Source organism: Delphinapterus leucas, chromosome 12, assembly GCF_059928025.1.
Source record: "Delphinapterus leucas isolate spDelLeu-1000000601 "Yukka" chromosome 12, BTC_Dleu_Yukka2, whole genome shotgun sequence".
Lineage (NCBI taxonomy): Eukaryota > Metazoa > Chordata > Mammalia > Artiodactyla > Monodontidae > Delphinapterus > Delphinapterus leucas.
Genome location: NC_143140.1, coordinates 55,125,780 through 55,149,366, shown reverse-complemented (window position 1 = coordinate 55,149,366; position 23,587 = coordinate 55,125,780). Strand labels below are relative to the sequence as shown.

At 36.8% G+C, this 23,587-nt stretch overlaps 1 protein-coding gene across 1 annotated transcript in view; it reads left to right on the top strand.

Annotated features, from left to right (window-relative positions):
• The window catches only part of FAM184A (family with sequence similarity 184 member A), a 65,820-nt gene that overhangs the window by 21,011 nt on the left and 21,222 nt on the right, over window positions 1–23,587 (top strand). Inside the window, exons 7-9 of the mRNA XM_022555380.2 lie at window positions 1,968–2,089; window positions 2,554–2,704; window positions 22,531–22,743. Coding sequence (XP_022411088.2) covers window positions 1,968–2,089; window positions 2,554–2,704; window positions 22,531–22,743 — 486 coding nt within the window. The remainder of the gene's footprint in view (window positions 1–1,967; window positions 2,090–2,553; window positions 2,705–22,530; window positions 22,744–23,587) is intronic.

Genomic DNA, 23,587 nt, shown 5'->3' with positions numbered 1-23,587 from the left:
TTTAAACCTCTAAGGGAGGATCCTTCCTTGTCTTTTCCAGCTCCTGGTAGCCCCAGGCATTCCTTGGCTTGTGGCAGCACAACTTCAATCTTTTCTCTGTCTTTGCATGGCATTTTTCCTGTGTCCTCACATCTTCTTGTAAGGACACCAGTCATACTGGATTACGGGCTTACCCTATTTCACCGTGGCCCCATCTTACCTAAGTACATCTGCACTGACCCTGTTTCCAAATAGCATCACGTTCTGAGGAACTGGGGTGTTAGGACTTCTACATATCTTTTTGGAAACACAGTTCAATCCGTTTACAGTTAGTACGCACAGTTCTTTTACTGGTAAGAGTTGAACTCCCATGTATAGCAACTAAGTGGTTCTCTGTGACCTACAGATTTTGGAAAAGATTTGTCTTTCCTCTTCAGGGTCATGAAGAAGAGCAAATATTTAGACTGCATTAGAAGGTAGAGAAATGAACCATACATCTAGGGGGACAGTAGCTAGAGATTTATCATTTTTTCTTTCAGAGAGATGGTTTAAGGTGTGGGCTCTGAAGTAGGATTGGTTGGGTGTGAATTCTGCCTCTATCACTTAGTGTGTAACTTTGGGCAAGTTACTTTTTCTCCGTCTTAATTTCTTCATCCACACAATGCAGGAGAGGCGGGGGATGATGATAATGCACGTCACACTGCTGTTGTCATAACTGACCGAGGTAAACCATTACAGCACAGCGCTTAGCAAGATAGTAAGCACTCAGTACATGTTGCCTTCAAATTTTATTTTTTTCGCTTAGAATTGGATTCAGTTTCATTTCTTGAAGTTCCTTGCTCATATTTACATTGTTCTTCTATCAAATAGTAGAACATAATAAAAAACTTAAGCAAAACCTTATCAACTGTTCATTTTCTGTTCTGCTGGACAAATTTAATTGAGAAAGTATAAGGTGCTGCATCACAGTTTACCATAACTTTGAGTAAAGCTTCTTAAGAGCAAGTGTTTTCTTCTTTTCCCACCCCAATAATGTCTAATAAAGTGCTTTGCATTCAGTAAAAGAAATACTCTTTGAGAAATTCTACTCCATTCAACACTGTCTTTGGTGGAAAAAAATAATTCTTAGAGGCAGAGTACTTAGTGAAAATGACAGTTGGCTAAGATGGCTGAACTCAGGTTTCAATACTTACTGCTTACTAGCCAGGTCAACAATTTCAGCACTGACTTGCTACTTTCCCATCAATCTGCATATGCCCCTCAACAATGCTGCAATGTGCTACTGGCAAGTGGGTGATCCAGAAAGGGTCATTGTGTTAACAGAAGGATGGACCATCATCTCTTCCTTTTCCATTGTACCCTAAGAGCAGCTACACTGCTGGCAGGGATCGATGGTTGCCAGTGTTGTCCGAACAGGTCATATCCAGCCCCAAGCTCCAGAAAACCACTTGATTTATGCTACTCTACAGAGACTTCATATATATCATAATAACACTAAACCCATGGACCACTGGTTTGAAGTTACAGGATGAAAATAGAAGCCTAAATTTCTCTTGATTATTTTAATCACGTCAGTGAGATACAACGATAATGCTTAAGCTTTGTAGATAGCATACTTTTGATATGAATGGGAATGAATTTTAACAGTGTATCTGCCTATGTAATGTGTGTACAGGTGAAGATAATTGAATTCTTTGATACCTATGATATGGAAAATTTAAGATTATTCATTTAATGCTGACTTTATTAAAATAATTTGCAAACTTATAAGCCTTAATAAAATATAGTTTGCACAAGGACATTTAAAATATTAAATGGGTACCATGATTTTATTGTCAGAAAATCTCAAGTAATTGTCATAGATAGCACTATCAATTATTGTGCTGTAGAATTTAAAAGTTATAATGCAAGCACTCTGTTATTTGAAATAAGCAACAGTGACTTTGCTTTTGAAGACTAGTCTTCATTGAAAAGTTTTTATTCTTCAGAGTGAGCTAGAACAAGAAAGGCAACAGCATGAAGAAACACTTGCTGCCATGAAAGAAGAGGAGAAACTGAGAGTGGACAAAATGGCCCATGACTTAGAGATAAAATGGACTGAAAACCTTAGGTACATTCTTTACTCAGTAATGTAATCTTATCTATACAGACGTGCAGAAAATGGTTTTCTGTCATATGGCTTATACTGTCTCACTGTTGAAGCTGTAGTAGCAGCATTTTTAATGAATTTTTCCCATGATTAATTGCAGAGAAATTGGAATTCTCTTTTTCTGCTTAAGCATAGATTACTTTTTATTTCATTTCCTGGACTATAACATAGGAAGAGTACTCACCTGAAGTCAGAGGACTTATTGCTCTAGTACCTATTCTGCTGTTAATAATTTGATAAATAAATGATCTTGGATAAATTACCAATTTACTTTATGGTCCTTAACTATGAAATAATCACCTCTTATTCTGAGTTGGCTTTTGAGGAGGATTAATTAAATGCTTAGAAAACCTGCAAGCAACTATACTGCAGTTATTGAGAGGAATAATTCTCTTCACAAATTAAGTGCATTTGTTCTATTTTAGACAAGAGTGTTCTAAGCTACGCGAAGAGTTAAGGCTTCAACATGAAGAGGATAAAAAGTCAGCGATGTCTCAACTTTTGCAGTTGAAAGAGCGAGAGAAAAATGCAGCCAGGGATTCATGGCAGAAAAAAGTAGAAGATCTCTTAAACCAGGTAATTAATAGTCTGTAGATTATGGAGGTTCATTTTCTTTGACATTCTCTAGCTACAGAAATATAAAACATTGTATGTTATTAATTCATTGTATTTTGTCATTTTTCATAAGGCAAACTTAAAATTTTTTAAATGTATAAAATCAAGGAGACATAAACTTATGAAACCGTGTGCTAAATAATTGTGTTACATCTGCAGTCCTAAATACTGAGAAGCACTTACAGTTTTTTGGTTTAATATTTGAAATGAATGCATTAAAGATTTTAAATGGAAAACTTTTATTATTTGAAAGTATAACATCTTTTTCCAAGCCATTAGATACCATTTGGGCAGTGGAAGGTAAAATTTATTAGATGTTATTCTGATTTCCTAAAACCACTTACCAGAAGTGAGTAATTTACTTTCTCACCAACAGGAAGTTGCCTCTTATGCTTCAAAATGACATAAAGGAAAGGTGGTTTTCTAAATCTATCTTCTTATGTCAGGCTTGTTATTTCCAGAACATTTATCACTATAATTAAAAGAATTTGCACATTTTCACTCATTTACACAACTTCTAAATTTATGAATTCTTAACAGTCTCCTGCAAAGCCAGTAATTAAATAGGACTGACTGCATGAGTCACCACTTGATAAGCAAGTGCAGAACTTGGACAAGAAGCAGCTCAGCAATTTAGTGCCAGAAATCCACTATTATCTTTCTATTGTGATCATGATGAATTTCAAAATAAACAGGGCAAGCTTTTTGTAAAATTATTTATTACATAGGTACATACGTGCAGTGTCTTTCAAGAGTACTTTGAGCCTGCCAATTCGTGACTGGTATTTCATAATAACTTATAATGTTACTCTGGAAAGGGAGTATACCTACATGAATATTTATGAGCTTTTGTGAATAAATAAATCTGAAACCTTTGAAACAAAAATAAGAAAACAACAACTCTCATTAGAAGTTGGTCAGCATGTTAGCATTGCTTATTAGTTACCTTCTGTATACTTACATTACATTTCTACTTCGTGATCTAGAAGGACAAGTTTTACTGGGTAGAGTGGTACTACTCCTCTATGATGTTCTGTACTCTGGAAGATTTAATTTTATCATATAATTCAACTACATGATAAAAATGGAAAACATCCTTAAAAGTCCTCCTTGTTTTTCAATCAGGAAGTATTGACATAGACATTTTCTGGCTAGATTTGGCAATGTAAAGAGGGCCCACCACTTCTCCCACCTGTTTTCTATCAAATTATTTTATTCATTATTCATTTACTCTTCCTTATATTAAATTGTCAGATTTCATCCATGCTTCTCTGATATTCTTTTCTTGTCTTGTCTTTTTTTTTTTTTTTTTTTTTTTGATACCTCGTCTACATTGTTCATTCCCGAGAGGACATAATGCTTTGCATCTTGTTCGAGGTCTGTGCATCATAAAATACTTTACTACATGTGGCTCCAATTTTTACTAGCTTGATAGAAAGAATTTTTAAATCAGTTTTCAAAGCAGATTAACCATAAATATCAAGATAACCAAGAATTAATTGCCTCCAAAGGTAAAACTGCTCTGTGCTGCTTCAGGCCATCAGGCCATTTCCAAAATTACAGTAGCTTCCTTTCTCGCCACTTCTAAAATATATAGGCCACACACATTACCGTAGATAAGCTGGAAAATAGCTGTTGCATCCAGGATTGTCTACCTGAGGAAAGTTAAGAAAACAACTAAACAAAGGATTTCACGTTGAAGTGAAAGTGGGTATTATGTTAGAGGTTTCACTCTTTGTAGACGTATGAGATGACAGCGGTTCTAGCAAGCCAGCAATCTTTTTTTTTTTCGGTATGCGGGCCTCTCACTGTTGTGGCCTCTCCCGTTGCGGGGCACAGGCTCCGGACGCGCAGGCTCAGCGGCCATAGCTCGTGGGCCTAGCCGCTCCGCGGCATGTGGGATCTTCCCGGACCGGGGCATGAACCCGTGTCCCCTGCATCAGCAGGCGGACCCTCAACCACTGCGCCACCAGGGAAGCCCCGCAAGCCAGCAATCTTTTAATGGAACTTTGTTTTGGAAAGAAGACCCTTCCTGGCCCTTTGGATCTTGTTCTCTTGATTCTTTCTGATAGTTTCCTAGAGGCTGTGCTCTGACACCTGCTCCACCACTTTCCACTTGCCTGACTCCTGCTCAGCCCAGCTCCTCAAACCTTCCACCCCCGACCCTGAGTGCTACAGCCACTCCACTCTATTCACCCAGCACAGCCTGCACCCCTCCGCACTTAGGGAAAACAGACCTGGCTTGGGGCTCATGACATTAAGGAAGTAAGAGTAGCGAATAGAATAGGAAACAGCCAGGGCCTAGGCAGAAGCGTATGTTATGAAAGGTATCAGAAGATCTGCATTTTCATGTATTTTAATTATTTCTGAGTGAACTGAACACAAGTCTAACTTTTGTGCCTTAGCTTACATGTATTTCATCCTACTTAGAGCAAAGAAGAATTTGTCTTTCACATGAATTTAAACTCTTGAGAGTTAAATTTGATTTAAACTAACCCTCATAGCCTACGTATCAGAAAAATGGGCATAGAAAAGCATAAGAATTTCATTTTTCTTTAATCAGATGTTTTTTACTTTATGAAAAGTTCCAAAAGCTATTATTTTCATTCTGTGCTCCAATCAGAGCCTTTTTTTTTTTTTTTTTGGCCGTACGCGGGCCTCTCACTGCTGTGGCCTCTCCCGCTGCAGAACACAGGCTCTGGACGCGCAGGCTCAGCGGCCATGGCTCACGGGCCCAGCCGCTCCGCGGTATGTGGTATCTTCCCGGGCCGGGGCACGAACCCGTATCCCCTGCATCGGCAGGCGGACCAATCAGAGCCTAATTTTATATCTTTTAGTTTTCTTTTAATATTTCATTGTGTTCTTTTTTTTCTATTCAGTGATTACACTTTAGTGGAAAACTAATTATGCTTCCTGGGCTGATCAGTGCGTACATTTGAATTCCTTGAAAGCAAAAGAACCACATTGTTATTTTTCAACTCAGTCTAAAGCAAAGCGATTATATAGTTTCCCCTGTGATCGTATTTTCTATTTGTGATCCTAAACTGTCATCATTTATTTCTTTATTTCACCTTTTTCAAGGCAGATTTAATTTTGGAAGCAATATGACTTCATATTCCAATGCCCTCATTCAGATCAGTGGACTGAGAAATTTGAGAGACACACGGATCATTCAGGCATAAAATTATGGAATTTTGTAGTTCATGTGTGACTTTCCATTTTGAACTTTGAGGCCCCAAGGTCATTTAGCTGGTTTTAGTGATGTATATAACACAATTTTTACTCTCCACATATTTACAGTGTAATAGGGGAAAGATTTGTATACAGATACCTACAGTAAAAGTCACTGTGTAGTAAGTAACTTTATAAATGGTCTGGACAGTTCGTACTGTAGGAGCAATGTTGCAGCAGCTCTACCAGCTCACCAAGCTTGTCATGCACATACCTTCTCAGCTTCATATTCAGGGTCATCACGGCAGTGGCTTGCAGTCATCCATGGTGGGAGTGTTTACATCACAGATACAGCACATGCTACAGATGAGGGCTTTGTTTTTCAGAGAGCTGTTAAACATTTACCAACATACTGCTGGGTAGGAGAAAAGAGTAGAGAAAGAGTAGTATAACCAGTGCGATTGGGAAAGAGTTCATTGAGGAGGTCAGCTTTAGTGTGACTCCTGAATAAGGTGAAGGATGAACACAAATATTTTTATTCATTCACCAAACATTTAATTGAATATACTCTTATTTCCCAGGCACTGTGAGGAATACAGAAAAATAAGAGGACAGTTGGGGAGAGAGATCATTGTGAAAAACTTTGACTTCTAGGCTTGGGAGTTCAAAGTTCGCGCAATAAGCTGTGAGATTCTATCAAAGGTTTTTGGACAGAGGAATAACATGCTGAAATTTTTATGTTAGCTTAATATGGCTGTGATGTTGAAGTGAAGATGAAATGGAGACATCTCGATATAAATCCCTAAGTTAAAGTGTCTGAAGCAGACCTCTTGAATGCGTGCCATGCACCCCTCTGCCATGCCAGCCTAAGGCAGCCCGCCCCTCCTAGACCCCTGCCGTTCCTCACTGCTCAGCCTCCTCTCTCACACCGAACAGCCAGCCTGTCAGCACTTCCTGCTGTCTACCTTCAGAGTAAGTAAGCCCAGATTTGCCCGTGTCTCACCACTTCCTGCACTACTAGCCCAGGCCAAGCCATATGCAGTTCTCTTCTGCACCGCACCTGGAACCTACATTTGGTCTCCCTGCTTCTCCTCTTACCTACCTACAAATTGCTTTCCATCCGGCCATTTTAAGTTGGGGCTTCCCTGGTGGCGCAGTGGTTGAGAGTCCGCCTGCCGATGCAGGGGACACGGGTTCATGCCCCGGTCCGGGAGGATCCCACATGCCGCGGAGCAGCTGGGCCCGTGAGCCATGGCCGCTGAGCCTGCGCGTCCGGAGCCTGTGCTCCGCAACGGGAGAGGCCACAACAGGGAGAGGCCCGCATACCGCAAAAAAAAAAAAAAAATTAAGTTGGATGAAGTTATTCTTCTGCTTCAAATCCACCAGTGGCTTCGCGTCGCGTTTAGAACACACTCCACACTCTTATCATGGCCTGCAGTAGCCTCGTGATTCGGACCTTGTGATTTGGCCTCTGGCTGCATTGCCAGTGTCATCTTCTGCCACTTTCTCCCTTCCTTTCTTACAGTCATACTGAACTACTTGGAGTTTCTGGACCACACACACCAAGCTTAATCCATCTCAGGGCCTCTGCATCTGCCAGTCCCTCCAAACGGAATCCTCTTTCCCCAGATCTACGTGGCTTGTTCCTCAATTTGTTCAATTCTCTGCTCGGATCTTAACTCCTCAGAAAGATCTTCCTTGACCACTTTAAATAGCACCCGCTGTCACTCTCTGTCTTCTTCTTCTGCTTTGTGTTTCTTCAGAACATTTGTTACCACGTAGCATCATATTGCTTCCCTTCCCTGTTAGAATGTAGCTCCATGAGAGCTGGTCTTTATCTGTACCGTTCACTGCTGCATCCCCGGCAGCTTAAACTGTGCCTGGCATGTAGTAAGCCCTCAGTAGTTGCTGAACAAAGAAAAACTGAGGCACGGCATCCAAAGAGGAGGTTGTCACGTATATGAAGTACAAATAATTCTACCCAAATAGGACGTGAGTTAAGTTGATTTCACTGAGAATTACCAGGAAAACTGTAAAGGAACAAATCATGTAATTTGATGGAGTACTTTGGTAAAGGAGAAGGAAATGTTAAAACTGACCCAGGATTTGAAACCAGGATAACGAAAAGAAGACCATCGTCTGAGACAGGGAGGTCACGACAGACCACTTCACGGAAGGGGGCTGAGGTGGTGAGTGTGGTTTTAGACGCATTGATTCTACAATCCCAGGGTATTTTGGCATTTGTCACACTCAGTAGGAAAGAACAATGACATGAATAAGAAACAGAGCATTAAAATCAATGCTCTTGATCAAGAGTGACTGAAAAGCCAGTTTCTTAAGGCTGTTGCAGACCGCTTTCTGGTTTCTAGACTAGTGCTGTCTAAAATGGTAGTGACAGCCCACCTATGACTGTTCAGCACTTGAAATGAACTTCATCCAAATTCAGATGTCAGTGTAAAATTTATACCGGGTTTCAAAATTTTAGTATAAAAAGAGAATATGGAATGTCCCACTAGTACTTTTTATATAATTTCATGTTGAGATGCTAGTGTTTGGGATATATTGGGTTACATATATGCCTAAAAATAATTTTACTTTCTTTTTAATATGGCTGCTAAAAAATTAAAATTACATATGTGGCTCTGAATTATAATTCTATTAGCACTGGACTAGACTATTTAGAACGCAAAATTTTGAGCAAATTTGGCACTATAAGCTCAGGACTCATTCTGCTGGCTCTCTCTCTTAACTCTTTAAGAAGTTTTATGTTAGGAAGAAAGGAATTCTCTCTCTTTAGAAATCATATTTCTGTCTATTGAAAAAAGATTATATTTTCATCAGTTTTATGCCCATTTTAAATGAGTAACAGTACTACCTTTTAATGGAAGAAGAGCTGCAAGCAGATTCTGAGGTAGAAGGAATAGAAAAGGACTTGGAATAATCATCTCTTCTCAGCTAATTCGAACCATGACCTTGACAGAAGCCCTAAGCAGTGCCAGGAGATCAGTGAAGCTGACCCTGAAGGTTCAGAATCCTCTCCCAAGAAATTAGGAGGGCAGGAACTATGTAAAAGAAGCATCAGAGATCCAGCCTGAACCCTGGGAAAAGAGAGAACTTGGGTAAGGAAGAGGGAAGTCAAAAGAAGCAGCAGCAGGAAGACGAAGGGAAATAACATGGAGAAAAGAGAAAAGCCAGCTAGAACAGAGAGTGGGAATAGCAGGCATGGCTCAATTTTGCTTTCTCAGAAAATGTGGAATGGAATTAAGGTCTACCAGAAACCAACCAACATCCATTATACGTCATTCTTCCTACTTCAGTTCCTGGATTCAAAGTTAATTTGCAATGTTTTCCGTAGTAAATACGGAAGTTTAAAATTTTTCTTCAGTCAAAAAAATTAATGACATTCTTACTTCAACTATGTTATATCCTCTTTTATCAGACCTATGTTATTTTTATGCTTTTTTTCCTTCTAAAATAAATAGTACTAAATTGCTTTCTGAATTAATTTGCAAATCTAAAAATATTTAATTTTCTTTTCCCTGCCAAAAACTCCCTTTTGCAAATTTAAGCCTATCCAGTTTTTATATTGACATCTTTAGGAGAAGAGAGTGAAGAGATGAAACTATGATATCTATACCTAACTTTAAAAGAGATGTTAAAATACTGGGTAGTTTTAATGTGTACTGAGTGTGTGTGTGTGTGTGTGTGTGTATCTGTTCTGCAAAATACTATAGTAGGACTGTGATGAAATGCAGAACAGTTTGTGCCTTCAGGGGTACTAGGGCCCAGAACACACCTGAGAAATACTTAAGAACTTCTAGGTGGCACTGTAGTAATAAATCAATTTAATCTATCTCTATTTCCTATGGCAAGATACTAAAAAGAATTAAAATATTTTGGATATGAAGGCGTTTAATGGATGTATGATTATAAAATTATTTAAAGACGTAGTCTCTGAGAAGTGTTAAGATTACCTAACATATTAGCTTTTCTCTACCTTAATTTCATTTAAAAGCCAGTTATTACTAACTTAGTTAAAACATTAAATGGTTGTTCATGACTTTTTCTTCTATTTTTTGCTTCAGGAGAATTATTAAAGTTGTGATTCCTACTTCTAATCTTAGGTTTATTGGTTGCTTTTCTCTAGATATTAGTATATTTGAAATTAATATTAGAAAAAGCTTTATATAATTTAAGAAATTACAGTATTGTATATTAAGTATTTAATTTTGGAACATTTTATTAAGATCTAACATACTTTACTTGAATTGCAACATAAGATTAGTGTAGATATTGCTTCAAGGAATTTAGAAATTTAACAAATGACATTTCTTTTGTTAGGAATGAAAATTTTATTCTATATATTGGCATTTGATGACATTTTGACATATGTCAAAAATTCAGTGCTTCTGATATGCCATGCACTGTGTCAGACCAGTGATGGGGTTGTAATGATCTCTGCCTTCTCATTGCTTGTAATCTAGAAAAGAAGGCAAATAGAAATAACAGTGTGACACATTAATTCATTACAACCATGGGACACAAGTCTATGTACCATGAGGACCTACCATAGTCTGGGAACTTGGGGAAGGCTTCTCTGAGTGGGGGATCCTTTACCTGAGACCTGAAAGAGAAGCAATAGTCAGGCCAAGAGGGGAAGGAGAACAGCAATCTGGGGAGAGGGGGAAGTAACGTGCGGAGGCCCTCAGCCTGCCCCCAAATACCTTTGTTCTGGGGAATAGAGAGCTAGGAAGGTGGTAGAGGTAGGCAGGGTCAGATCTTGTTTGCCTTGTTGAGACTTTAAAGGGCAATGAGGAGCTACTGAAAGGTTTTAATCAGGAGCGTGACGCATTCAAATATTGAAATTTCAAAACTCTGACTGCAGTATGGGGAACAAAATAGAGCAGGGCAAGATAGGTGCCATTCAGCGTATGTTGCTTCCCTCTTGGCAGTCTGTCTTTGTTCAGATTAATATTTTCTGAACAAATATTTAGTATACTCATTAGTTCATTTCTCTGAAGGGTTACATTTCTAAGTCTTAGATTCTGTTGGCTTTTGTCAACAGGATTTATGCAAGATATACATATTTTTTCTAAATAATTTCTTCCTTTTTCGTTATCTAGAAGTTTTTCATTACTGCTTATGTTACTGTGGGGAAGGGGAAAAGGTAGAGTAGTAAGAACTAACTCAATAATAAAAGTCCATGTCATTCATTTAGTTTTTTAGTAAACGTTTATTGACCACTTTTTGCCAGGTACCAAGTCTGGCATTTTGGATACAAAATATGAACAAGGCAGGGTCCTCTAAAAGCTTGTAATTCAGTGGGTTTCAGTAGTTATATACCAATATGATTGCAAACTACAAACATGTAAAAAACCTTGTGCTATTTTCTAAATGAATAAACTGAGGTTTAAAACAATGAAATTACTTCTAAGAGCATAGTTTCTTAGGTACAAAGCTGTAAATTTCTAATTAAGTGCAGCAATTTTTAGTTATTTTCAGTTTTCTTCCTCACTTAGCTGAAAGTCTTATTATATTCGTCCTTCAAGACTAGAAATGCTGAAACACATTAGTAAGCCTTCTATGCTGAAGTGTCCAAGTGCTTTCAATGAGCTGAAGAGGACCTCTTGAGGCCCTTTTCACTCATCTCAAAAACTAACAAGTAGCTTAAGATGCTTTAAAACAAATTGACTATTATATAGGGCATTGATTTTTATTAGCACGGATCTTGCTCATATAGAATATTGCCAAATAATATTTTTGCATACATATTTTTAGTACATCCGATATTCTTTCAAGCAAACATTTACTTGGGGGATCTCATCCAGTTTTGTGGTTTAAACACCATCTGTATGTCAGTGACTTCCAAAGTTAAATCTCCAGCCTTGATATCTTCACCTAAATTCAGTCACTTGGTTGTCTAATAGGCATCTCAGGCTTAGCATGTCTGACTCAAAAGTATTGATTCTCAATCTCCATCCCATCATCTTTGCTTCTTGGCACTGCTTTTTGCTCAAAGGATGAGGAGTCATCCTTGCTTTCCCTCTTTCCTTTCTCTCTCATGTAAATGTCAATCCTGTTTATTCCACCTCCCAGCGCCACCTGCTTCCACCTGCCTTAGAAAACACTAGTCCAAGACACCATATAACAGCCTTCTATCTAGCCTCCCCAATTTCACTTTTTTCCACAAACTTGAAGTAATCTTTTATGATGTAAATCGGATCATGCCATTTTAAATGTCACGTTTTTCAAAAGATCTTTTCTTACCATTAACCCAGTATCACCTCTAGTCATTTCCTGTCACATCAACCTTTTTTTGTCATAATATTTACCATGAACTTTTTCTTATTTTTTGTGTATGTTTGTTTTACTATCTTATTCAGTTCTCTATATCACTCTGTACTTCCTGGAATATAATAGTACTCTAATAAAAAATTTTTAAACAAAAGAATAAATCTTACTTCGTTTATGTACTCATCAATAAGGGCACTGTGACCCAGCACCACTGTTGTGCCTTTTCTAATTGCTGTTGCCAGGTCTGTGGTGTAAGTCACCCCAGGGCACAGCTTAGCGACCATGCCTTTGGCTTAGATATTTCCATGGCCTGCCAACAGTATGTTGACAGAGTTAGTGACCATATGAGTTTAGATTCCAAATGTTCAAATATACTCTCAAATAAAATCTAAAATCTAGAATTCCTACAGAAGAACCTCTGATCTTTCATATTGGTCTAATTTATCAGTTAGTTCAGGAATCCTAAATAACATATATATTTTTGTCTGATGATACCTTAAAGAGTGAAAAAATCTACTTCATAAGTAAATGCCATACATTTTACGTTAACTTCTAATGCCAGAACATCAATTCAGAGAAATACAAAGAGGTAAAAAAAAAAAAAACTACAACTAAAAATCCCTCAGATTTTCATAAGTTTTGTGAAGTCTGGAGAAGTTGTGTCTCATTAGTATATAAAGCATATTATGAGTATGAGAAAGCATAAAGAATAAAATTAACAAACTAATTTATTTAAAAGTATGAGTGTTTAAGAAGTTATGGTGTAATCAAATAGAAAGTTAATCATTTTTCTCAACTTATTTTTTCAACTCTGTGAACTATATCCTAAACTATATTTTGTATTAGTCTTAATTTATTGGTAAAAAATTGTTTACCAAATAAAAGCTAGCTTTAGTTTATGACACACCAAGGGATATTCACATTATGAGGAAAAAAAGAAAATTATGTTTTGTCTGAAAATTTGATTAGTGTCCAAAGTAAAAACCATTTTATAGGAACTTTTCTAGTTATATTAATAATATAAATTTAAAATACTATTTTGTATCCTTGGAAGGCACAAAAGTGAGGCAATTGAAAATGAAATCACATTTTCCCCACATTTGGGGGAGGGAGAGTGTGTGTTTTTCCAATGGTTTGTCACTCAGAATTCCAGTGAACTTCTTAAAAATGAACCTAGATCATACATAATTTTACCAAATATATCCTAGAGAATAGGGTTGAGAAGATATGAAGGCATCTCTTCTTCCTTTCCCCTGAGTATAAAACCTGATTATTATCAAATCTTTACATTTTCAATGATTATCCATATTTATTTCTGGCCCCCAAATTATGTGGTCAGTCAAGTTAGTGTCTCAGTTCTCATTTGCTCATTTCTCGTAAGAGAAATCCTTCTAAAACCTACCCCAGTGCTGAGTGGAATGCTTTGAAGCATTATATTGCAGATTTCTGGGAGGCATTTAGAACAGTAATCTTCCTTCTAGGTGCTTCAGTAACCATTATCTTTTAAACTGACCTCTGGTTTACTTGTACTAGCCTTTGGTCTCTTGCATAGGTAAGTCTGCCAGCCCACAAGCATCAGACACTGTTCTAAGGGACTATAAATAATTTAGACTCTATGTTGTAAATTTCTTTTTGTCTGATTTCTTTCTCAGAACTGTTTTCAACTTATTTTTTTCTTGAGCATATTGTAATTAATGTTCTGTATGTTACTCTCCCTTTTTATTCTTCTTTCTTTCACTCAGTTGATTTCTGAATGTTTCCCTTTATTCCTGTGATCTTTTTCATAGAGGCACTCTCTGGGTGAAGCTTTGCATAAATCTATCAACAATGTAAGTGAGCGGCACTTACAATTTGTACATAAGGGCATGTTGCACTTTTGGTTTTGCATAAACGTCATCACCGCTTTAACTTATGATTTTAAAAAATACACTTTTTGGCATTCAGTAAGATATGTTTTGTATGTGGGTAACAAAAGCTTCTAACTTTCAGGCATGCGTTTGTGTATGTGCATACATCTACCACATTGTATTGATAAGCATGTATTTTACTTTAAAGCCAAGCAAGATTTTACCTCTCACACGTAAACTTCATTATTTTAATGTTTACTTTGAAAGATATAGTAATATTTTTGAAAAACTGTTAAGTTGTTGCCTCTCATAAAAATGGAAATAAATGTATTTCTTCTTTTGTTAAACTAGTTTATTTTTTGAAAAAGTAGCATCAATTGACTTCTTAGAGTGTTAGATAGTTGTGCAGGTTCATAGATTTAGAACATATTTTACATTTTAATGTTAAAATTACTAAAAGATTTAAAGCAAATGGAGTAAATCCCTTTCCTAAGAATTGGCAAAGCTATTCTTCTACTTATGTACACTAAAATGTGCAGAAATTAAGCTTCAAAGTTATATTCCATTTAAACACATTAAAATTTTTTATCTTTACACGTGAAGAGAGAAAATGAGATTTATTTTCACATCAAACCCATACCCAACTTGTTTTTTTAAAATAAGTTAACATGGGCTTCCCTGGTGGCGCAGTGGTTGAGAGTCCGCCTGCTGATGCAGGAGACGCGGGTTCGTGCCCCAGTCCGGGAGGATCCCACATGCCGCGGAGCGGCTGGGCCCGTGAGCAATGGCTGCTGAGCCTGCGCGTCCGGGGCCTGTGCTCCACAACGGGAGAGGCCACAACAGTGAGAGGCCCGCGTACCGAAAAAAAAAAAAAAAAAAAAACAAAAACAAAATAAAATAAGTTAACAGAGAGCTAAGTAAGCATCTTTGAATATTTTTCTTGATATCCCAGGGCAGAGGGCAGCCAGCCTCTTCTGCCAAGGGCCAGACGGTAAATATTTCTGGCTCTGTGGGTCATGCAGTTTCTGTGGCAGCTACGGGATTCTGCTACTGTGTGAAAGCAGCCACAGGCAATATGTGAATGAATCCGTTAATCTACAGAAACAGACTGTAATGTGCCAATTCCTGACCTAGAGGAACCAGGTCTTGAGTCTAGAGATAGCCTGTGAAATTTTGATAACTTCAAAACTATGTTCTCATACCTTTCTAATTTCTTTCTACTATGCAAGAAAAATTTTATCTACTCTTTAGATTCAACTTTACTGTCTATGTAAAAATTAGAAATACATGAATACATTTAAAGCCAGCTTCTTTAATATATTTTAAAGTAAGCAATAAAGATATTTATCTCAATGTTGGTGAAATAAGGCTACATTTAGAAATTTTTTTAAACAGTCACATAGAACATAGTAAGAATTTGGGCATGATTGCTATATTAATCCAGACTTTTTGACATATGTGCTGATTGGGATAGAAATACGAACCCGAATAAGATATGAGTATTGTCAAAAATTAGTTGAATTGTACTTCAGAATACTTGCAACGACATAGTCACTTCTTCCTAAATAGTTATAAATGAAAAGGTGTTCATTAAAATGAAAACCACCTTACTGAAGTTGAATCTATTAGTAATTGAAATGAGAATGCGTTGACTCATCTCCTACAAAATAAGTAAAAGGGGTTTGTTAACACACTGACATCCCCATTCATTAATTCTCTTTTGTAACATCGTAGTCATTGAGGATGAACTCATCACTCAGTCATCAACCAAACAAGATGTGACCTTGTCAGTGTCATTCAGCAGGGTGAGATCTACCCACCCGCTCCACACACCGTCCTCAGCCAGCCTTCCATGGAAGAAGTTTCCCACTATATGCTGTCTTGTTCTAAAAAAAACAAGTGATTGTTGATTCCTCTGTTCTTTATAAAAGCTTTATAATTTTTTTCAACTGAGAGGATGATTAGAAACATATTCCAGAAATATCTTGAGGACATTAATTAGGCATTACTGTGGTTCTTAATCAACTCAGTTTATAGATCTTAGAAAATACCAAAAAAATTATGAACAATTCAGAATTTTTCAGGATGGTCATAATTCCAGAAGCTTAAGTTTACTTTTCTTAGCTAGACTCTCCAAAAATAGCAAATTAGAGGTTAAAAAAGGAAAAAGCATAGAAAGAATTAAAATATTCAGACACCTTCAAACATTTTACATGAGCATTTATGTAAGTTGTTGACATAGTAGTAAATTAGCCTTACTGTCCTCTACTAAGCCTATGGTAGCAGTTTTTAATGTTGCTTCATATATTTGAAAGTATTGCACTGAATATTAATATCACGTGGTTTAGACTTTCTAGTAATTTGTGTTGGCCTTTCTTGTCAATTTTAATAAGTGTTCTGGCTCAACACAACTCCATACCTATAACTTACTGAAAAGCGAAATTATATTTATACATCCTATTTTTCAAATTGCTTTTTCTTACAAATTTTCTTGTTTTCACAAAAATGAATGAACCCTCTCACACAAAAGCTCTACCCTAAAAAGCAAATCATTTTTGAAAAATCATGATTTATGGAACAGCCTTCTTCAAAAACACACAGAAGCACAAGATAAACAGTTCACCAATATCTTGATAAATTGATCAAAACTACAGGAAGAAAAAACCATAGGTAATACTACTTGAGGAAAATATTTTGTTTTCCTCCTTGATCTCATAAAATGAACGGAGAGCGGAGGACAAGTAAAAGGCCAGGGCTTCAAAGACTTCTCTAGACATTGCTTTAAGATTATCATTAAAGAACCAGCCAGAGTCTTTCATTTTATGAATTCGGGGAGAGTGGTTCTTGACTGTGACTGTGCATTAAATTCATCTATGAAACTAAAAGAGAGTTATGTACAGCCTTCTGATAGACTCATATGTGTGTGCATTTAGACCATTTGTGGGTTATTTTGGGGGTGGGTTTGGTGCAATGTTTATAATAGCAAAACCAGATGAGATGATCTGAATTTCCATCAGTAAGAATTAAAGTAATTATAGTGTATTTATACTTTGGAATGATGTCTATTAGGATACCTTTGGCTATAAGCAGCAGAATACCCAGGTGACAGTGGCTCAAGCTGTCAAGATAATTAAGTGCTCAGGTACTTTCTGTACTTCTGCTTTGCCATGCTCAACGTGTTAACTTTTGGACCTCAAGTTTGTCATGTCATAGTTGCAACATGGCTGCTACAGCTCCAGCTGTCATGTGCTAATGCAAGAGACTCTCCTTAAGCATTTTTTACTTTTATCAGGAAATAAAGTCTTTCCCCTCCCCCCCCAAGTTCCCCACATACTTCCTTTGAGCTTATTAACTAAAACAGAGTGATATGACCTTAGAGTTAGATTACTGTGACTTTCTTATCCCAGTCATAATTCACTCCTTGGTGCTGGGAGAGGGGCATACCATCTTGAAGATAGGGATTTCCATTCAGTCCGTGAACAAACTCAGGAGTTCAGCTAACTGGGAAGAAAGGAAAAGGGGGAGATGGGCATTTGGGGAGGCAAGAAACAGTGCCTGCCATTCGCATTATATGTAGTCATTGAAAAGAATGGGGCATGCCTACATGTCATGGGTTATGTACCCTAGAAATGTCACCGTGCAAGGAAAAACAAACCTCTAAAACCAAACTTGTTGGCCTCCCTAATGGAGAAATCATTGACCATCATTGAGCAAATCCGTGAGTATACTCATCTTGAAGGGAGCTACATAGACTTGAGTGTTTGAAAAGTCACTCCATCACATAGCAACACCTGCAGGTCTGGACACCCTCCCTCACGGTTTCGCAAATGAAGTAGTGTTTCTTTCTCTGTGTAAGACATAGGGAATGTCTGTCCCAATCAGCAGCCCCATGGGTCTCTGTTCCAGCTACCTTGGACATTAAGCACTGGTCTCTTAAGGTGTGCCCTGGGGACCCCAAGTAACTTTTGTGTGTAAGACATAGCCAATATTTTGTCATGTCATGGCAGCTGTACTCTCCACATGGTGAAAAGCATCCACCTGTTTACACACAATGTAGTAAAAAAAAAAAGCAAAACAGGAAATTATATCAAAAGAGAAGTAAGTCGTAAGAGTCTGGGGAGATAACAAAGTGGTAAAACTGGTTACCCTTAGGGATTGGAATTTGGCAAGGAAAAGGGAAGGAAGGAGACTTTCACTTTCATTTTATAAACTACTTAATTTAAAAAAATTATTTTTCACAATGAACACTTATTACTTTGTTAGTTAGGAATAAAAATATATTAGGTAGCCTGGGCTCAATTCCAGACCTATTTAATCAGAATATCCAGGGATCAGGGCCTGGGCAAGTACATTTATTAACATCTACAGAGATAATTCTGATATACAGCCAGGTTTGAGAACCACAGATTACATTTACTATCTCAAGAAATGCTTTGTTTCGAGGATAAACAATTTGTATACTTTCTGTATTCTTTCATTTCTGTAATAAGAGTGATTTTTTTTAAAGGGGGGAAAAAACCCAACAGTGCATCAAAAACGTAGGATGTACGTAATTAATGACATATCTCATGTTGACATCCTATCATATCCAGTACCTCAGATTTGATGTTTCAATATCTATTTTGAGGGATTTCTGCAGGCACCGTTGTAGAGGTACAGAATCTTTGTGAAACTGCCCTGTAGGAAGTAGGTAAAGCTTTCCCTTCTTCAGAAAAATGTATCCATATGTTTTTAGTTTTGTCTTTTTGAAATTTTTACAACACTTTATTTTCAAAAAGGTAGTAATTTAAATGGTAGAGATCAGAAGGCAGCAGTCACTATCAGCGAAGTTTGGCTTTTAAAATTGTTTGAAAGTATCTGGTACCTCCTTGATCAGTAGAATATATTATATAATTCATATCTAAACTGCTGTGGTTAGAATTTTTAAATTAGGATTAAAATTTTTACTGAAATAAATATTCTCTGGTTTATTTAAGATCAGCAAAATAAAAAGCCTTAAGATTTAAAATTATAACAAATGTAGAAACTAGTACCATATGCTTCATAATTTGAAAATATAATTTGAAGTAACTACTTCTTCTCATTTATTCAACACATGCCTTTCTATATAATACTGTAATAAAAGTATTGATCAAGGTTACCAAAAGTATTTAATGCAAAATCTATCGTTCTCTTTTATTTTGAATTAATGAAATTTTATATTATTTGTATTTCCGTAAAGTATACTAAACTCTGCTGTTTTAAGTTATAGCTATAAAACATTCGTTCATTTTACGTTGCTTTGCTCATTTCTGTCTTTAAAGTGCCATGTAATTTTCATGCTGAATAAAGGCTGACAATATGATGCAATCTACTAATTTATTAATTTGTAAAAAGAACAAAATAAGTAAGTTTTGATGCTGCATTGCATGATAAAGGCTTCCTGCTTATAATTCATGTTACTGTCTTGAGCATGAATCCAAAGATTTTTAGATAGCCTTAATATTATTTTGGTGTGCTTTCAAAATTAAGAATATAAAATATATAAACTAAGTATACTTGAACACTAAATTGCATGATAATGTCTTTTTGCATATACTCTGTTTTCTTGAGTATAGATAATAAAGATTAATCATATATCCTAAAATGAAAAATATTACATTGGAGTTCTTTCAAGGTAAAGTATATTATGATATAAAATATTTAAGTGTATTTTATTTAAGCTTGAGAGGTTGGAAAGTGTGCTTAGATTTTAAATGTATAACTTATATTACTGTGGTACTTCATAATATGTTATAATTCTTGATAAATTTCATCCTTAAATGGTTCAAGTGTGAGTCAAATTAACATGTGGGAGCTCTTTTTGACACAGTGAACTTTTGAAGTAGGTATTTCAGAAAATAAGCTACACTGCTGTGAACTGATTGGCTTCTTATTAACCTGAGTGCACACTTCATTGGAGGACAGAATCCAGGGCCACTGCTAGCCCATATAGTGCCTGTGTACACATCAGAAAATCATGCCCGTTTTCTTTGAGTGGAGACAGATGCGTACCAGGCCAGATGGCGGGGTGAGCAGTTCATTCACTGGGTAGATTAGTCCTCACGTGGCCAGTGGCCAGATAATAGCTTTGACAATATGAGTCATTATTCTACATGTAACAGTAGTCTTTTCCTAATGTTCTCATATGTGTTCTAACAAGTTGTCACCAGAGACAAGGTAGTCATGTGGGTCCCTGTGCTGGGTCTGGGATTAGGGTTGAGCTTGGGAAGAGAGTGGCTAGGTGCCTTCTCTATTTCAAGAACCACCTAGCTGGGAAGAAAATGGCTCTGTCACTTTACACATCAGGGTTCACAAACGTTTTTATTGTCTTTTACCCTTTTATGATTTGTTTTTTCTTTCTGGATTGTGTTTAATATTCATTTCAGCCTGATTTTCTTTGCATAAAATGGTAAGAAATCACATAGTATAATTTGTTTTGGTCCTCCTTCTCCACAAATAAGGCTTAGCTGTTGCTTTCTCCTGCAGTTTTCACACTTGCAGGGTTTATTTGAGCTGTAAATCATGAGTGCCACTGCCATTTAGAGGTGTAGGGAGTTGCATTGCCTGGGGTCAGAGTGTTGCAGTTCACCGTGACTCCAAACATATGAAATAACCTCTGAAATCTTAGGCTTATGTAGAAATTAATAAGTAGAATTCATATAACTTTCAATAGGTAAACTTACTTCTTTGGAAATACGTTAAAACAGACTGAACAGGGCTTCCCTGGTGGCGCAGTGGTTGAGAGTCCCCCTGCCGATGCAGGGGACACGGGTTCGTGCCCCGGTCCGGGAAGATGCCACATGCCGCAGAGCGGCTGGGCCCGTGAGCCATGGCCGCTGAGCCTGCGCATCCGGGGCCTGTGCTCCGCAACAGGAGAGGCCACAACAGTGAGAGGCCCACATACCGCAAAAAAAAAACAAAAACAGATTGAACATATGTCAGTTGTATCATTTCTCACCGGTGCTTGACCCTTTACACAAAGGCACATGCTAACCTTTACAACTAATCCTGATGTATAACTTCGCTCAAAACCCTTCCAGACAGCTGTTATCCACCCTAAGCTCACTACAGTCTGTGACTGTTTCCAGCCGCTGACCTCTGACCTCTCCTGTCTTCCAGTTCCTTCTTTCTTTTCTTTCTTATTTTGCATCTCTGGTGATTCTCCACCCTTTCTCTTTCTTTCCCAGGTACCTTCCTTGGTGAGACATGTGAGGCTGACTATATCTGCCTTCCATCAATCGAAAGAAAGTCTTTTCTCATTTACAAAAACTCACTTTAAAGTTCTCTCTTTCCATTAGCTTTCTTGGCCACAGAAACGGTTTTACTTGTGTATAAACACAGTATCTTAAGTTATTTAACGGAACACATTTGACACCTTTTTATCTGGTTCCCTTAAGTTCCCCTTAGTCTCAGACATCTAGAATATGATTGAGTTATCTAGTTTCAAGTTTATAGTTTCCTGTATGTGAGAAGAGAAATAAATCAAATAAAAATTTGGTTTCAACAAATGTGTAAATGAACACACACACACGTACAGATGCATGTATTTTGTGCTTTTAGTCTTTAAAATGGACTTAAATTTAAGTATTTTAAAACACATAGAAGCAATGTGGACATATTAAGGGTGATTTGTCTGTTTTCAAAAGCAAGGACAAATCAGTTTTCCGTAGTGAATGAAAAGCACCTGTCATTATTAGAAGGCTGTAACTGGAGGATTGTGAGGGGTTTGTGATTTTTAAAAAGCTTGAAAGTTTGAAATCCTTTGAATTAAATCAAAATTCAAAAATAAAACCCTTTTTTAATATAAGAATTCTAAATTATAAACTAATAAATCTTTTAAAGAGTAGGTCTTTAATCCTCAAATAATCTTAGCTAGCTTTCATTGAGCACTTACTGCGTTGCAGGGGCCATTCTGAGTGAACTGTGTATAGTACCACTCTCCCCTCTGACACAGCCTGGTGAGGTATTGACAGTGACAAGTGGCAGAGCTACAATTTTAACTCAGAGCCCACAGTCCTAACTACTCAACTTTGCTGCCTCAAAAATAAGCAGTTTAACTTCTCCTACTAGAGAGTGTGATTCCGTAAAGTGACCATAACCTAGTAAATACGTTAGCTATCTTTGTTTTTATTTCACATCATGAATTTTTGTGGCAGTGCAGCATAGGTATTTGTTGTATTTTTAAAATGTGGGCTGCAGTGTTCTTTAGAGAGTCTACAAGCGTAATACCACTAAAACAGTCTATTTTTAGGATAATTACTGAAAACAGAATAAAAGTGGTAATACCTAAAGATTAGTTATCTGTGATATATTATAAAACATTTTAAGTGGATATTTTATTAAGGCAATTATTTTGCTTTTGTTAGTATCTTTGAAATGCTTTTTTCCTTAGATAGGCAATATGTGAAACATGCCTTGTATTTATTCTTCTTTGTGTACCATTCTGTGGCATAGATTTCCTTGCTGAAACACAATCTGGAGATGCAGCTTTCCCAGTCTCAGACCTCTTTGCAGCAACTGCAAGTCCAGTTTACACAAGAACGACAACGACTTACACAAGAGCTTGAAGAATTAGAGGAACAGCATCAACAAAGACATAAATCTTTACAAGAAGCACATGTCCTTGCATTTCAAACTATGGAAGAAGAAAAGGAAAAGGAACAAAGAGTAAGTTTAAAATGACATAAGTTCAAATGTAATCAACAGCCCAATAATTGTTAGCCTTCTAATTTTAAAGAGTTCAGTTTTTGCTCCAAAAAATTATGTATTGCTTTATTTGTGTTTTCTAGGCTATGACTTCTTGTAGGGGGTCACAGTAATTAAACACGGACACTAATTATACACTATAGCAGACAAATTTTATTTCTGTTTCCCATGATATTGCCAAGTTCATGATGAAACTAATACACCGTCTGGCTTGTCATATGTTAGCAGTGATGAAATAAATTTAGTTGTAACCACTGTAATCCCTTAATACTATCTTGAACTTACAATAGTCTTTCATCAAATTTTAAATTTTTCTCTTTCAGTCTGGATCTACAAAGGACACACGTACCCAAGGAATTTATATTTTTTAACCTCACATTTTTGTCCCTCATACTTTTTCTTATGTACAGAAGTCACAATGAATCGAAATGGGAGACATTTTAAAATAGTATAGTTCCCTGTATACAGCCCTAACAGCTATATGAAAAGTAGTGATACAAATAAATCACTAAAAAAAGACTTAAACAGATACATTATTTGTTTAATTATGTGCCAGAATCGCCCCATATCCGTTATTTAGTTCTGTGTTAAAAGGTTAGTTTGACATAGCCTTAGTGTGACTAACTTTGGTTTAGTTCACTTCTTAACACTGTATTTTTCAATTTCTTCTAGGGACCTTATGGATAAAGATAAAGATTTGATAGAAAAAGTGTTACTAACAGTAATTTTCACCATGTTTAGTTATTACAGATACACATTTTTAATCCTTTATTTGGGTATAGATACTATTTTAAGAAGTGGTATG